Genomic DNA, 16184 nt, shown 5'->3' on the forward strand with positions numbered 1-16184 from the left:
AAGGCGTTTTTTATAATGTGGGCAAAAAAGTCGACGACGTAAGTCGAATGGCGTCGTAAATCGAAGTTTGAAGGAACGACAAATTTGACGACGTAAATCGAAACAACGTAAACCGAGACGACGTAAATCGAGGGATTACTGTATTTATTTTTGTAGATACATATTACTCGTATATATCTAGTATAACAGGTTGGCTGATAAGTCCCCGGTCTAACAAAGAAAAACTAATTTTTTGTGTCAAAATTCGTTTTTATTATTCAACATAGTTCCCTTCAAGAGCGATTATAACGACCTTCCAATTTTTTGATACCATTTTGGTAGTACTCCTTCGGTTTTGCCTCAAAATAACCCTCAGTTTCGGCGATCACCTATTCATTGCAGCCAAATTTTTTCCCTGCGAGCATCCTTTTGAGGTCTGAGAACAAGAAAAAGTCGCTGGGGGCCAGATCTGGAGAATACGGTGGGTGGGGAAGCAATTCGAAGCCCAATTCATGAATATTTGCCATCGTTCTCAATGACTTGTGGCACGGTGCGTTATCTTGGTGGAACAACACTTTTTTCTTCTTCATATGGGGCCGTTTTGCCGCGAATTCGACCTTCAAATGCTCCAATAACGCCATATAATAGTCACTGTTGGTGGTTTTTCCCTTCTCAAGATAATCGATAAAAATAATCCATGCGCATCCCAAAAAACAGAGGCCATTACTTTGCCAGCGGACTTTTGAGTCTTTCCACGCTTTGGAGACGGTTCACCGGTCGCTGTCCACTCAGCCGACTGTCGATTGGACTCAGGAGTGTAGTGATGGAGCCATGTTTCATCCATTGTCACATATCGACGGAAAAACTCGCGTGTGTTACGAGTTAACAGCTGCAAACACCGCTCAGAATCATCAACACGTTGTTGTTTTTGGTCAAATGTGAGCTCGCGCGGCACCCATTTTGCACAGAGCTTCCGCATATCCAAATATTGATGCATGATATGACCAACCTGTTCTTTCGATATCTTTAAGGCCTCTGCTATCTCGATAAACTTCATTTTACGCTCATTCAAAATCATTTTGTTGTTTTTTTTTTGTTGTTTTCGTCGGTAACCACCTCTTTGGGGCGTCTACTGCGTTCACCGTCCTCCGTGCTCATTTCACCACGCTTGAATATTGCATACCAATCAATTATTGTTGATTTCCCTAGGGCAGAGTCCGGAAACTCATTATCAAGCCAAGTTTTTGCTTCAACCGTATTTTTTCCCTTCAGAAAACAGTATTTTATCAAAACACGAAATTCCTTTTTTTCCATTTTTTTCACAATAACAAAAGTTTCTTCACAATAGACGCTCTAACTCACAAACTAATTGTGTCAAATTTTGACACGAATCATTTGCAGGTTGGTACTATATAAAAATAATATGCATTTAATACTAGCGACGCCATCTATGTGTCAGACCGGGGACTTATCAGCCAACCTGTTAATTCTACTCCCTGTGCAACATTTCACTTAGGTTAGGTTAGGTTAGGTTAGGTTATGTGGCAGCCCGATGTATCAGGCTCACTTAGACTATTCAGTCCATTGTGATACCACAGTGATGACCTTCTCTCTTATCACTGAGTGCTGCCCGATTCCATGTTAAGCTCAATGACATGGGACCTCCTTTTTATAGCCGAGTCCGAACGGCGTTCCACATTCCAGTGAAACCACTTAGAGAAGCTTTGAAACCCTCAGAAATGTCACCAGCATTACTGAGGTGGGATAATCCATCGCTGAAAAACTTTTTGGTGTTCGGTCGTGGCAGGAATCGAACCCACGACCTTGTGTATGCAAGGCGGGCATGCTAACCATTGCACTAAGGTGGCTCCCATAACATTTCACTTAAATCGGATTACAAATACAAAATTGCGACCCAGACTTTGATTACCAAAATGTGTTCATAGACAGACGGACGGACAGACGGACATGGCTAGATCGACTCAGGGGCCGGTCCTAAGCAATATTGCCAAAGACGCCATATGTCTATTTCGTCTCCTTCTGGGTGTTGCAAAAATACGCACTAACTTACGAGGGCGGCTCGGAAACTTCTTAGCCTATCAATGAAAGAGAATAGTTAGTTTTTCAAAAATATTTTTACTTTTCAATATAATATCCTGAAACTGCAATACACTTAGTCCAATTCTATCCCTTGATTAAAATAGTTTTCCTCAAGGTCTTCAAAATAGTGGTTTACAACTGTAATTGCATCTTCATTTGAGGTAAAACGCTTGCCAGCAAGGATTTTTTTTAGATTTGGGAACAAGTAAAAGTCACTGGGAGCTAAATCAGGAGAATAAGGTGGGTGGTCAAGCAACTCGTCCTTTAATTCGTTGATTTTAGCCATTGTTAAAACACTCTTGTGCACTGGTGCGTTGTCTTGATGAAATTTTTTGTTTTGTAAGCCTGGAGGTTTTTCTTGCATCATTTAATTGATGCAAAAGGTTGCAATAGTACTCTGAATTTATTGTTTTACCCTTTTGCAGATAGTCAATCAATAAAATACCTTTGAAGTCCTAAAAACCCGTTGCCATAACCTTACCAGCCGATTGAATTGTTTTTGCCTTCTTTGGGGCACTTCCCCCAGCTTCAGTCCATTGTTTGGATTGTTCTTTTGTCTCTGGAGTATAGTGGTGGATCCATGTCTCATCAACAGTTATGAAACGACGCTTAAAATCCATTTTATTTCGCTTAAAACCAAACAAGCTTGAGAAATTTTCATTCTTATGCGTTTTTGATCGACTGTTAATAAATGCGGCCCCCATCTTGCAGAAAGCGTTTTCATATGTAGTTCTTCATGCAAAATTAAATGGACTCGATCATTTGAGATGCCCATGATATTAGCAATTTCACGCACTTTTATTCGTCGATCATTTAATACCATATCATGCACTTTGGCTACAATTTCTGTTGTTGTTGTTGCTGTTTTTGGACGTTCACTACGTGGTTCATCTTCAATGCTTGTACCTAACACATTCACCATATCATTATTAATTTCTTGTCCCGATAAACCTTTTCTATGTAAATATTTAATGACAACACGCATTTCTAATTTTTCCATTCTAAAAAAAAGTGCGGATGCGTCTTTTTTGAACACCTGTTTCTATATGAAGGAGTTGCCAGATCGAAACAAAATTTAACATGTGTTCATAACAGAGATGGAAGTTTCCAAAACGCTTAACTTTTCTCTGTTTATACCGCGCTTTTTGTGCTAGGCTAAGAAGTTTCCGAACTGTCCTCGTATAATACCCTGTTCCACAATGTGTCGCAGGGTACAAAAACAAACACACTGCATACTTTTGGGCGCGAACTGTTACTATAAAATAGAGGTGTGCACGTGAGTAATATTTTGCTCACGCACACTCACGACGGAGAAATCTTATTCACGCACACTCTCGCACGATATTTTTTGGTAGGACTCACGCTCACGAAAAGAAAACTTGTAATCACGCACACTCACGCACGAAAATCTTTTAAATGTCGTGACTCACGAAAAATATTGTGACTCACGAAAAATTTCGTGACTCCCGAAAAACTTCGTGACTTTACCTTTAGAACCTAGCTGAAAACATGAGTATGGTTAAAATCGTTTGCGTTATAAAAATCTTACCACCTAGGATGTCACTAAAATTATAAATGAATTCCAATCGTAAGCATTTTATGTTCGTCAGCGGGATTATTTTCGTGAGCGTGTTTTTCCGAAATTCGTACTCACGCACACTCACGAAGATATTGTTTTCGTGACTCACGCTCACGCACGACATTTGGTTGGTTAATCACGCTCACGCACACTCACGCCGTTGCCGCTAGCGTGACTCACGACTCACGCGTGAATCACGACAATTTCGTGTCACGTGCACACCTCTACTATAAAAGTATTACTTTCTATTAGATAATACTCGTATATAACTAGTTATAAACTCAAAATTAATTTTCATTGAACATAAACTGATATATGATTTAATTTAAATTCTTTAATAGATTTAAAAATTCTAAATATTTTTTTTTTGCGTGTGTATGTATTTTAAGGAAGGTAAAATGTTATTATGGGTGGCCGTTTTCTTACAAGAAATATTAACACATACATAGAAAATGACTACAATGTCAAGGACCCCATGACATGATGGTCAACACAAACCATAAACAACCACAATAAGAATGAGCCATAGGCAATGAACCATCAACTAACAAGGTAACATTTGTAAAATGCTATATGGAAATCCCATAGTCATTGTTAAGTAACACTTTTACAAAAGGAAATGCTATGTCTTTTTGCAACTAAACAAGTAGTTGTTATTATTAATAATTCAAATAACAATAAATAGTGGGTGTTTCGTAATTTTGCCAGTAAAGGAAAGAAATTGAAATGTGAAGACTTAGAAATATTTCATTTTGATTTCACAGTAGGATTGCAAACAATATACCAGGAAATATTAGTCATTTTAATATGCATTTCCTTAAAATATGTTAACATTTAAGAACAATATTAATGGGTTTCATTATGTATAAAAATATTCTAATTTAGGAAAAGTTGTTCATGATTTTTTGGTTTCAGAAATTACAGATAATTAACTGATTAATCGTTTTCTAGTGCTTGATGCAAAATCTACTCTCACATGTTTACCTCCACATTTCCATCAGTTTCAAATAATTATTGAAGCGACTTATTTTCCTATCTTCCACCTATGGTGATGTGGGTATAACAATTACACTTTTTCATCGTAATTTAAACCATATATCATTCGTATCGCCCAGTAATTTCGTGTCATTGAACGCTTGAGTAAATATAAATGTTTGTTTGTCTTTTTTTTTAAGATTGTGTGGAATACATATGTGTCTATTCAAATATGTTCCGAAAAACAATGCACTTTAAAAAAAAAAAAAAAAAAAAACAATCTCTTATCTTAATTACACATTAAAGTAATGACATAGGAAGAAATTCGAAATTTTTTTGCTTGGCAGTTTTTGTTTCGCAAATCCTACAAATAGACATACTGGAAGGGCAAACATATTCCAACAGAAACACATTTTTGTGGGTGTTACAAAACGTTCCTGGAAATAAATCAAAAAATTCACTGCACAAATTTCGTTAACCATGTACCTTTGTAAAATTCTTACGATTTTATTGTTTACTTGGACAATCGCACGAAATATGCACTTCCTCATTTTCCAATATCATTAAATCAATAGACCGTGAGAGAAGAAATTATTACATAGTAACCAATACCTTATCTTGTGACTCATCAAAAATACCAAGAGACCACAATTCTGAGCTTTCACCAAAATTCAATGAATTCATTAAACCACAATCATGGTTAGCAATAAGAACATTAAAAATCTTCAGGATTTGTCTTCGCAAGAACTTCAAAAATTTTTAAATTCATTCGATTTAGTCTTATGTGATTGCGATGGAGTCGTTTGGATGGGTAGTGAAATTCCCATACCAAAAGCCATTGAAGGAATTCAAGTGATAAAGGATCAGGGTAAAAAGGTGAAATTTGTTTCAAACAATAGTTTGAGATCAGATTCACAATATGTGGCTAAATTCGTGGAACTGGGAATGAAAGATTTCCAAAAGGTGAGTGAGTGATAATTGGAGTGATCAAACCCGGTGAACCGATTTGTATTCTTACACCGATTGTCAGTTTTTTGTGAAAAAAAAAAAAAAAATCGATGAAATTTTTGGCAAAAATTTTATTTCTATAAAAAAAATTTTATTTCTATAGAAAATTTTGTCAAAATTTTCTTTCTATAGAAAATTTTGTCAAAATTTTATTTCCACAGAAAATTTTGTCAAAATTTTATTTCTATAGAAATTTTTGTCAAAATTGTATTTCTATAGAAAATTTTGTCAAACTTTTATTTCTGTAGAAAATTTTTTCAAAATTTTATTACTATAGAAAAATTTTTAAATTTTATTTCTATAGAAAATTTTGTCAAAATTTTATTTCTATAGAAATGTTTGTCTAAATTTTATTTCTATAGAAAATATTTCTAACTTTTATTGCTATAAAAAAATTTGTCAATATTTTATTTCCATAGAAATTTTTGTCTAAATTTTATTTCTATAGAATTTTTTTTTACATTTTACATTTACATTTCTATAGAAAATTTTGTCACAATTTTATTGCTATAGAAAATTTTGTCAATATTTTATTTCCATAGCAATTTTTGCCTAAATTTTATTTCTATAGAAAATTTTGTCTAAATTTTATTTCTATAGAAAATTTTGTCAAAATTTTATTTCTATAAAAAATTTTGTCGAAATGTTATTTCTATAAAAAATTTTGTCAAAATGTTATTTCTATAGAAAATTTTCTCAAAATTTGATTGCCATAGAAAATTTTGTCAATATTTTATTTCCATAAAAATTTTTGTCTAAATTTTATTTCTATAGAACATTTTGTCAAAATTGTATTTCTGTAGAAAATTTTGTCAAACTTTTATGTCTGTAGAAAAATTTGTCAAAATTTTATTAATATAGACAAATTTGTCTAAATTTTATTGCTATAAAAATTTTTTGTCAATATTTTATTTCCATAGAAATTTTTGTCTAAATTATATTTCTATAGAAAATTTTGTCTCAATTTTATTTCCATAGAAAATTTTGTCTAAATTTTATTTTTATAGAAAAATTTTGTCAAATTTTATTTCTATAGAAAACTTTTTTTAAACATTTTATTTCTATAAAGATTTTTGTTAAAATTTTATTTCTATAGAAAATTTTGTCAACATTTTATTGCTTTAGAAAATTTTGTCAATATTTTATTTCCATAGAAATTTTTGCCTAAATTTTATTTCTATAGAAAATTTTGTCTAAATTTCATTTCTTTAGAAAATTTTGTCAAAATTTTATTTCTATAGAAAATTTTGTCAAAATTTTATTTCTATAGAAAATTTTGTCAACATTTTATTTCTATAGAAAATTTTGTCAAAATTTTATTTCTATAGAAAATCTTGTCAAAATTTTATTTCTATAGAAAATTTTGTCAAGATTTTATTTCTCTAGAAAATTTTGTCAATATTTTATTTCTATAGAAATTTTTGTCTAAATTTTATTTCTATAGAAAATTTTTTCTATAGAAATGTTGTCAAAATTTTATTTCTATAGAAAATCTTGTCAAAATTTTATTTCTATAGAAAATTTTGTCAAGATTTTATTTCTCTAGAAAATTTTGTCAATATTTTATTTCTATAGAAATTTTTGTCTAAATTTTATTTCTATAGAAAATTTTGTCTAATTTTTTTTCTATAGAAAATTTTGTCTAAATTTTATTTCTATAGAAAATTTTGTCCGCATATTATTTCTATAGAAAATTTTGTCTACATTTGATTTCTATAGAAAATTTTGTCAAAATTTTCTTTCTATAGAAAATTTTGTCAAAATTTTATTTCCACAGAAAATTTTGTCAAAATGTTATTTCTATAGAAATTTTTGTCAAAATTGTATTTCTATAGAAAATGTTGTCAAACTTTTATTTCTGTAGAAAATTTTGTCACAATTTTATTACTATAGAAAAATTTTAAAATTTTATTTCTATAGAAAATGTTGTCAAAATTTTATTTCTATAGACATTTTTGTCTAAGTTTTATTTCTGTAGAAAATTTTGTCTAAGTTTTATTGCTATAAAAAAATTTTGTCAATATTTTATTTCCATAGAAATTTTTTTGTTTTACATTTTATTTCTATAGAACATTTTGTCAAAATTGTATTTCTGTAGAAAATTTTGTCAAACTTATCTCTGTAGACAAATTTGTCAATATTTTATTTCCATAGAAATTTTTGCCTAAATTTTATTTCTATAGAAAATTGTGTCAAAATGTTATTTCTATAGAAAATTTTGTCAAAATTTTATTTCTCTAAAAAATTTTGTCAAAATTTTATTTCTAAAGAAATTTTGTCAAAATTTTATTTCTATAGAAAATGTCAAAATTTTATTGCTATGGAAAATTTTGTCAATATTTTATTTTAATAGAAATTTTTGCCTAAATTTTATTTCTATAGAAAATTGTATCAAAATTTTATTTCTATAGAAAATTTTGTCAAAATTTTATTTCTCTAGAAAATTTTGTCAAAATTTTATTTCTATAGAAATTTTGACAAAATTTTATTTCTATAGAAAATGTTGTCAAAATTTTATTTCTATAGAAAATTTTGTCAATATTTTATTGCTATAAAAATTTTTGTCAAAATGTTCTTTCTATAGAAAATTTTCTCAAAATTTTATTGCCATAGAAAATTTTGTCAATATTTTATTTCCATAAAAATTTTTGTCTAAATTTTATTTCTATAGAACATTTTGTCTAAATTTTATTTCTATAGAAAATTTTGTCAAATTTTATTTCTATAGAAATTAAATTTTGTCAAAATTTAATTTCTATAGAAAATGTTGTCAAAATGTGGAAATATACCATAGAAAATTTCTGTATACAATTTTGTCTAAATTTTATTACGTTTTTTTGTTGATATTGTTGACCTTTTATTTTAATTTTTATGATTTTTATCTCATAATCTCGGCTGTAGGTCTATAATTACTATATTACTATACTAATTACTATAGAAATTTTTTTAAAAATTTTATTTCTATAGAAAATTTTGTCAACATTTTACTTCTATACAAAATGTTGTCAAAATTTTATTTCTATAGAAAATTTTCTCAAAATTTTATTTCTGTAAAAAATTTTCTTAAAATTTTATTTCTATAGAAAATGTTGTCAAAATTATATTTCCATAGAAAATTCTGTCAAAATTTTATTTCTCTAAAAACTTTTATTTCTATACAAAATTTTGTCAAAATTTTATTTCTATACAAAAATTTGTAAAATTTTATTTCTATAGAAACATTTTGTCAAAATTGTATTTATATAGAAAAATTTTGTCAACATTTTATTTCTATAGAAAATGTTGTCAAAATTTTATTGGATTTTTAAGGCCTTAGCAACCGGATTTCGGTTTTTATATTTTCATTTTATAATTGCCAATTTAAGCCAAATCTATGCAAATACTGCAATCAAAACACTTCCCAATAGGGAAGTCGAAATTCGAAATAGGTTACGAAATTTACACAATATTTAGAACAAATTTCTTTGGAATAAAGGAATTTTAAATTTTTTCTCAAAATTATATTTTTATAGAAATTTTTCTCACAACTCTATTTCTACAGAATTTTTTATTTGAAAAATTTCTTTCTGTAAAAAATTTTCTCAAAATTTTATTTCTATAGGAAATTTTGTCAAATTTTTATTTCTATTGAAAGTTTTTTCAAAATTTTATTTCTATAGAAAATTTTGTCAAAATTTAATTTCTTTAAAAACTTTTATTTCTATAGAAATTTTTGTCAAAATTGTATTTCTATAGAAAATTTTGTCAAAATTTTATTTCTATAGAAAATTTTGTCAAAGTTTTATTCCTATACAAAATATTGTAAATTTTTATTTCGATAGAAAGTTTTGTCAAAATTTCATTTCTATAGAAAATTTTGTCAAAATTTTACCTCTATACAAAATTTTGTCAAAATTTTATTTCCGTAGAAAATTTTGTCAAAATTTTATTTCTATAGAAAGTTTTGTCAAAATTTTATTTCCTTAAAAACGTTTATTTCTGTACAAAATTTTGTAAAATTTTATTTCTATAGAAACATTTTGTCAAAATTGTATTTATATAGAAACATTTTGTCAAAATTCATTTTGCCAAAATTTTTTGGATTTTCAAGGCCTTAACAACCGGATTTCGGTTTTTATATTTTCATTTTATAATTGCCAATTTAAAGCCAAATTTATGCAAATACTGCAATCAAAACACTTCCCAATCGATTAAGCGTACATTATAATTTAAAAATTTTGTCCAACACTGGAAATAAACGTAAATTTTAGGTTACGAAATTTACGCAATATTAAGGAATTTTAAAATTTTTTTCAAAATTATATTTTTATAGAAATTTTTCCCACAACGCTATTTCTACATAATTTTTTTATTTGAAAATATTATTTCTATAGAAAATTTTGTCAAATCCCAGCTCAAAAATCCAAATTTGTCGAAATTTTATTTCTATAGAAAATTTTGTCAAAATTTTATTTCTATGGAAAATTTTGTCAAAAATTTATTTCTATAGAAAATTTTGTCAACATTTTATTTCTATAGAAAATTTTGTCAAATCCCAGCTCAAAAATCCAAATTTGTCGAAATTTTATTTCTATAGAAAATTTTGTCAAAAATTTATTTCTATAGAAAATTTTGTCAACATTTTATTTCTATAGAAAATTTTGTCAAAAATTTATTTTGTCAACATTTTATTTCTATAGAAAATTTTGTCAACATTTTATTTCTATAGAAAATTTTCTCAAAATATTATATAGATAATATTATTTTGTCAACTTTTTATTTCTATAGAAAATTTTTGTAAATTTTTTTTCTATAGAAAAATGTTGTCAAATTTTTATTGGATTTTCAAGGGCCGAAATCCTGTTGTTATTTCGGTTTTTATATTTTCATTTTAAAATTGCCAATTTAATGGCAAATTTATGCAAATACTATGGGGTATTTTAAAAAAACTAAAATCAAACACTTCCAGATAGGTGCAACGTACATTTGAATTAAAAAAAATTGTGTGCAACACTGGAATAAATATATTAAGTTTAGGACACAAATCTTTGCGTCCCTCAGTCAAAATCGCATTTCTTTGAAGTAAGGCAAATTTTCCTTAAAATATGGGGAAGATTTTTTTTAGAATCTTTGAATACAAGTAAACTGTGTCTGAGTGAACTTTAAGTAAATTATTGAATTATTTTTGTTTTCGTTAATTTTTTTGACAATAAAATTATAATTCTCGTTTCAAAATTACTTGTATTTTATGAAAATCGGTTATGTCGGTTGTTTGTTTCAAACGTCCAAGGGTTTTGGAAAAAAGTTTTTTTTTTTAATAAACAAAAAAACTTCTTCAATTTTCCTTAAAGTATGGAGAAATATTTTTCAGAATCTTTGGATACAAGTAAACTATTTCTGAGTGAACTTTAATTAAATTATCGAATTATTTTTGTTTTCGTTAATTTTTTTGACAATAAAATAATAATTCTCCTTTCAAAATTACTTGTTTTTTATGAGAGCCGGGTATGTCGGTTATTTGTTTCAAACAAACACCGTCCAAAGGTTTTGAAAAAAAAGGTTTTTTTTTAATAAAAAAAAAAACTACCTAAAGAAAACGTTTTTTAATCAATCTAGTGATAATTAAAATTATATACAATAATAATGACACAACACAATATTCCCAAAAAATTGAGAAGAATTCACAATTTTCATATATTCATTAATAAATAATTAAAAATTTTTATTATCTCTTCCAGGATGATATTCTACATCCCATAAAAACAATGGCTTGGTATTTGAAAAATACTTATCCACATCCCATCGTTTATCCTTTAGTAGCCCCTACAGCTATAGATGCATTGATTAGCTACGGCATTCAAGTAGTACCCACAAAAATCGATGTCACTAAAACAAATATTAAAGAGTTTACTCAGTATTTGATGAAGCATGATCCTCCAAGTGTCGATGCAGTTATTGTTGATATCTGTATGGGTACGGCATATGGACATCTATTAAAGGCTTTACAATATCTTAAAGATCCAAAATGTGAATTAATATTTGGAGCTACGGATGCTACGTTATCAATTACAAAAGATTTCATTATACCAGGTTAGTGATACTCTATACTCGTAAAAATTACCACAAGGGAAAAATAAAAACCTAAAAAAAAAAATAAAATTAATATCAACAAGTATTTACGACCTACCCTTAAGGATTTTGGTATGTATTCCGAGGCAAGGATGCGGCTTCTTTAAAATAAAGGATAAATAAAATGCAAATACAGATGCAGGATACAGATTTCATTTTTCGAATTTTCATTTCCTTTTCCGGTATATTAATAAAGCTGTTTACGTACAAACAAATCCCAGTTCAAAAATCCAAATTCAAAGTAAAAAATGTTTTCTTAATTCCAAAAAAAAACTTTAAACCAAATATACTAAATCCTCAAAATAGGCCTTAGCTTATATTTGAAGCGTTTTATATTAAATGTAAAGATTCAACATTTCACTTAATTTAAGGACGATTTCTTTAAACCTTTATTTTACGGAAAATTGCCCTTAGTTCATACGACATTCATGGAGGGACGCAAATTTCAAAAATGTGTGTCCTAAATTTAATAAAATAAATTGAAACAATGGTTATAAACTTTCTTTTAATTAAAATTTCATAAAAATTAGGTTGTGTTATCTTTAATATATATTTTTTTTTCTATTTTATTTTTTATAATCGTTTTGGACTTGCTTTTGTGGTTTTTAATTCTGAAATTCATCAAATACTCAAATGTTATTGATATTTTCCGACATTAAAAGCCGTAACATAAAAAAATTAAAAAAAAAAACTTTCTTTATATTTTTCCCTATTTTGACAATCTAAATTAAGTTTCTTTTTGTTTTTTTTTTCCTGCAGGATTTGTGGATTTCTATGAAATTCTCATGAAATATTCCAAAAAAGAACCTATTATAGCTGGCAAACCATCAAAGACTTTGGAAAATGTTGTAAAACATTGCTTTGACATTACAAACCCCCAGAGATGCATTTTCATTGGTGATTCTTTAAAATCGGATATTGCTTTTGGAAACCGTGCTGGTTTTCAAACTTTATTTGTTTCAAGTGGTCTTGATAGTGAGGAGGCTATGTTTAATGCTGCGACAGAATGTAAACCGGACTTTTATACAAAAGGTGTTGCAGATTTTATAAATTTATTTAAATAAAGTTGTTTTTTTTATTAATATTACATACATACGTACAAAAGATTCGTGAAGCAATGAATAGATTATCGTGAAGTAATGAATAGATTGTCATCAGAATGAAAACGTGGAATTTTTCAAATTTTTTTGGAAAAGTCGGATTTTCGTCTTTTTCAAACCATGAATAAGTCGACTTTTAAAAATTTTGAGCTTTATTTCAAATGGATAATTTTACATAATCATATTCACTGTATATCCGAATCCTTTTTAAAATAAATTATATCATCCACACACGGACGAAAGAAACGTGTTTTTCATTTGTTTCAGTGTAAAAGGCTTTAACATATCTGCAGGTATATAATAAATAAAATTTAGACAAAATTTTCTATCAAAATAAAATTTGGAGAAAATTTGTTATAGAAATAAAATTTTTTACAAAATTTTCTATCGAAATAAAATTTTGAGAAAATTTTCTATAGAAATAAAATTTTGACAAAATTGTCTATTGAAATAAAATTTTGACAAAATTTTCTATTGAAATAAAATGATGACAATATTTTCTATCGAAATAAAATTTTGACAAAATTTTCTATAGAAATTTAACAAAATTTTTCTATAGAAATAAATTTTTGACAAAATTTTCTATAGAAATAAAATTTTGACAAAATTTTCTATAGAAACAAAATTTTGACAAAACTTTTATAAAAATAAAAATTTTCAGAAAATTTTCTATAGAAATAAAATTTTGATAAAATTTTCTATAGAAATAAAATTTTGAGAAAATTTTCTATAGAAATAAAATTTTGAGAAAATTTTCTATAGAAATAAAATTTTGAGAAAATTTTCTATAGATAAAATTTTGAGAAAATTTTCTATAAATAAAATTTTGAGAAAATTATCTATAGAAATAAAAATTTGACAAAATTTTCTATAGAAGTAAAATTTTGACAAAATTTTCTATAGAAATAAAATTTTGAAAAAAATTTTCTATTGAAATAAAGTTTTGAGAACATTTTCTATAGAAATAAAGTTTTGAGAACATTTTCTATAGAAATAAAATTTTGACAAAATTTTCTATAGAAATAAAATTATGACAAAAGTTTCTGTAGAAATAAAGTTTTGAAAAAATTTTCTATAAAATAAAGTTTGAGAAAATTTTCTATAGAAATAAAATTTTGCTACGCTACAACATCTTTTGTTGCAAGTCACTTGATTTAAATTTGTTGTTGTTTCCATAGAATAACAATAAATCGTATTAATTGTGTAAAATGGCATCTAAATTGTTGTTTGCATTGTTTATAAATATTAAAATCAAAAGTATGCTGTTGTTTTATTAAATACTAAGTCTCAATACACATTAGGATGGGTTCAAAAAATCTTACGATATAAACAAAATCATCATCAAATTTTTTATTAATACACAATTCCATATCGGTAGCTGTACATGTTAAGCGACCCAGTCTAAGGTTTATGATATTGTGTGATTATTAAAACAAGTTGATGCAAATTCGGGCAATAAGATTTGTGAGTATGTCTACTGGGCATACCCCGTCTCCACATTAGATCGTTTTAATTTAAAACACAAAATAAACGAATGCTTGCCCATAGCCGTTTCACTCTACTCTGAATATGGCAACGAAAAAGACCCCTAAGAATTTAAAACAATTGACGGCGGAAGAACGTAAAGAATTTTTTAATTCATTCGATTTAATTTTAAGTGATTGTGATGGAGTTGTTTGGATGGGATCAGGTGTATCCATGCCAGGAGTTGGTGAAACTATCGAATCACTGAAGTCGAAAGGGAAACAAGTGAAATTTGTATCCAACAATAGCCTAAGATCGAATGCAGAATATGTGGAGAAGTTTACACAATTAGGTGTTGCAAATTTTATAGAGGTTAGTCAAATATGAGTGGAAGTTTTGAAGTGTTGTGAAAGACTTGCAGAATTAATTAAAACAACCGAAACTAGTGGTATGAGGGCTGCCTTTCGGTATTCGAGAACAAAAACAAATATTAGTCGTCGAAAATTGTTTTGCTGATTTTTAAACCGAAATATTTTTATTTTCCAGAGTGATATTGTCCATCCAGCCAAAACTATCGCTTGGTATTTAAAGAAATCCAATCCCAATGCAACTGTGTATCCGCTAATATCTGCGGCTGCCAAGGATATTCTGAGAGATCATGGTCTAAATGTAATTCCCATGAACTTCGATGCAAGTAATTTAAATCTACATGATTTCGTTAAATATGTTATCGGAAATGAGTATCCAAAGGCAGATGCTGTTGTTGCCGACATATGTTTTACAACTGGATACACACACATTGTCAAAGCCTTACAATATCTAAAAGATCCAGATTGTAAGTTAGTATTAGGAGCAATGGATCTATTTTTACCAATAACATCAACAGTGACGTTACCAGGTGAGAAGAATTTTGACATTTAACATCAAAGTTTCAGAACTATTCGCTTTGCCATTTCTATTTAGGTCTTGTGGACTTTTATGAAATCCTTAAGAAAAATTCCTCCAAAGATCCCATCATACTGGGAAAACCCTCAGGACTATTGGAGCACTTCCTGAAAGAGACTTTTACAATTACAAATCCTGAGCGCTGTCTATTCATTGGAGATTCCTTAGCATCGGATATTGAATTTGGCAACAATTGTGGTTTTCAAACATTATTCGTTTGTGGTGGTGTTGATACCATGGAGACTATGTTAAATGCTTCAGACAACCAAAGACCAAATTATTACACTGATCGTTTTGTTGATTTAAAAGAAATGTTAAGTGAATGAAATCTATTTCGATGTTTTCTTCTAGGGCCACGTCAAATTTTTTTTCTCTGGAAAATTTTATCAAAATTTTCTTAAAATTTTATTTCTACAGAAAATTTTGTCAAAATTTTATTTCTATAGAAAATTTTGTCAAAATTTTATTTCTATAAAAAACTTTTGTCAAAATTTTATTTCTATAGAAAATTTTGTCAAAATTTTATTTCTATAGGAAATTTTTATCAAAATTTTATTTCTATAGAAAATTTTCCCAAAGTTTTATTTCTATAGAAACTTTTCTCGAAATTTTATTTCTATAGAATTTTTTCCCAAAATTTTATTTCTATAGAAAATTTTCTCAAAATTTTATTTCTATAGAAATTTTTCTCAAAATTTTATTTCTATAGAAAATTTTGTCAAAATTTTATTTCTATAGGAAATTTTTATCAAAATTTTATTTCAATAGGAAATTTTTATCAAAATTTTATTTCTAAAGGAAATTTTTGTCACAATTTTATATCAATAGAAAATTTTCTAAAAATTTTATTTCTATAGAAAATTTTGTCAAAATTTAATTCTATAGAAAATGTCAAAATTTTACTTCTATAGATAATGTCAAAATTT

At 27.5% G+C, this 16184-nt stretch overlaps 1 protein-coding gene across 1 annotated transcript; it reads left to right on the forward strand.

Moving 5' to 3' along the window:
- The first annotated feature begins 5008 nt into the window (after window positions 1–5008).
- On the forward strand, window positions 5009–15590 carry LOC142231420 (uncharacterized). Its single transcript, XM_075302028.1, has 6 exons — window positions 5009–5596; window positions 11359–11710; window positions 12509–12807; window positions 14398–14685; window positions 14860–15211; window positions 15277–15590. Exons 1-6 carry the CDS (start codon window positions 5330–5332, stop codon window positions 15582–15584), a joined length of 1866 nt encoding a protein of 621 aa, XP_075158143.1. The 5' UTR covers window positions 5009–5329; the 3' UTR covers window positions 15585–15590.
- The last annotated feature ends 594 nt before the right edge of the window (window positions 15591–16184 follow it).

Source organism: Haematobia irritans, chromosome 3, assembly GCF_050003625.1.
Source record: "Haematobia irritans isolate KBUSLIRL chromosome 3, ASM5000362v1, whole genome shotgun sequence".
NCBI classification, from domain to species: domain Eukaryota; kingdom Metazoa; phylum Arthropoda; class Insecta; order Diptera; family Muscidae; genus Haematobia; species Haematobia irritans.

What these genes read in the sequence shown, in the direction of transcription:
- LOC142231420 (XM_075302028.1), top strand. Translation starts at nt 5,330, where the DNA reads ATGGTTAGCAATAAGAACATTAAAAATCTTCAGGATTTGTCTTCGCAA. An exon ending in GAATGAAAGATTTCCAAAAG is followed by an intron (nt 5,597 to 11,358) that starts GTGAGTGAGTGA and finishes TATCTCTTCCAG; the next exon opens with GATGATATTCTACATCCCAT. An exon ending in ATCAACAGTGACGTTACCAG is followed by an intron (nt 15,212 to 15,276) that starts GTGAGAAGAATT and finishes ATTTCTATTTAG; the next exon opens with GTCTTGTGGACTTTTATGAA.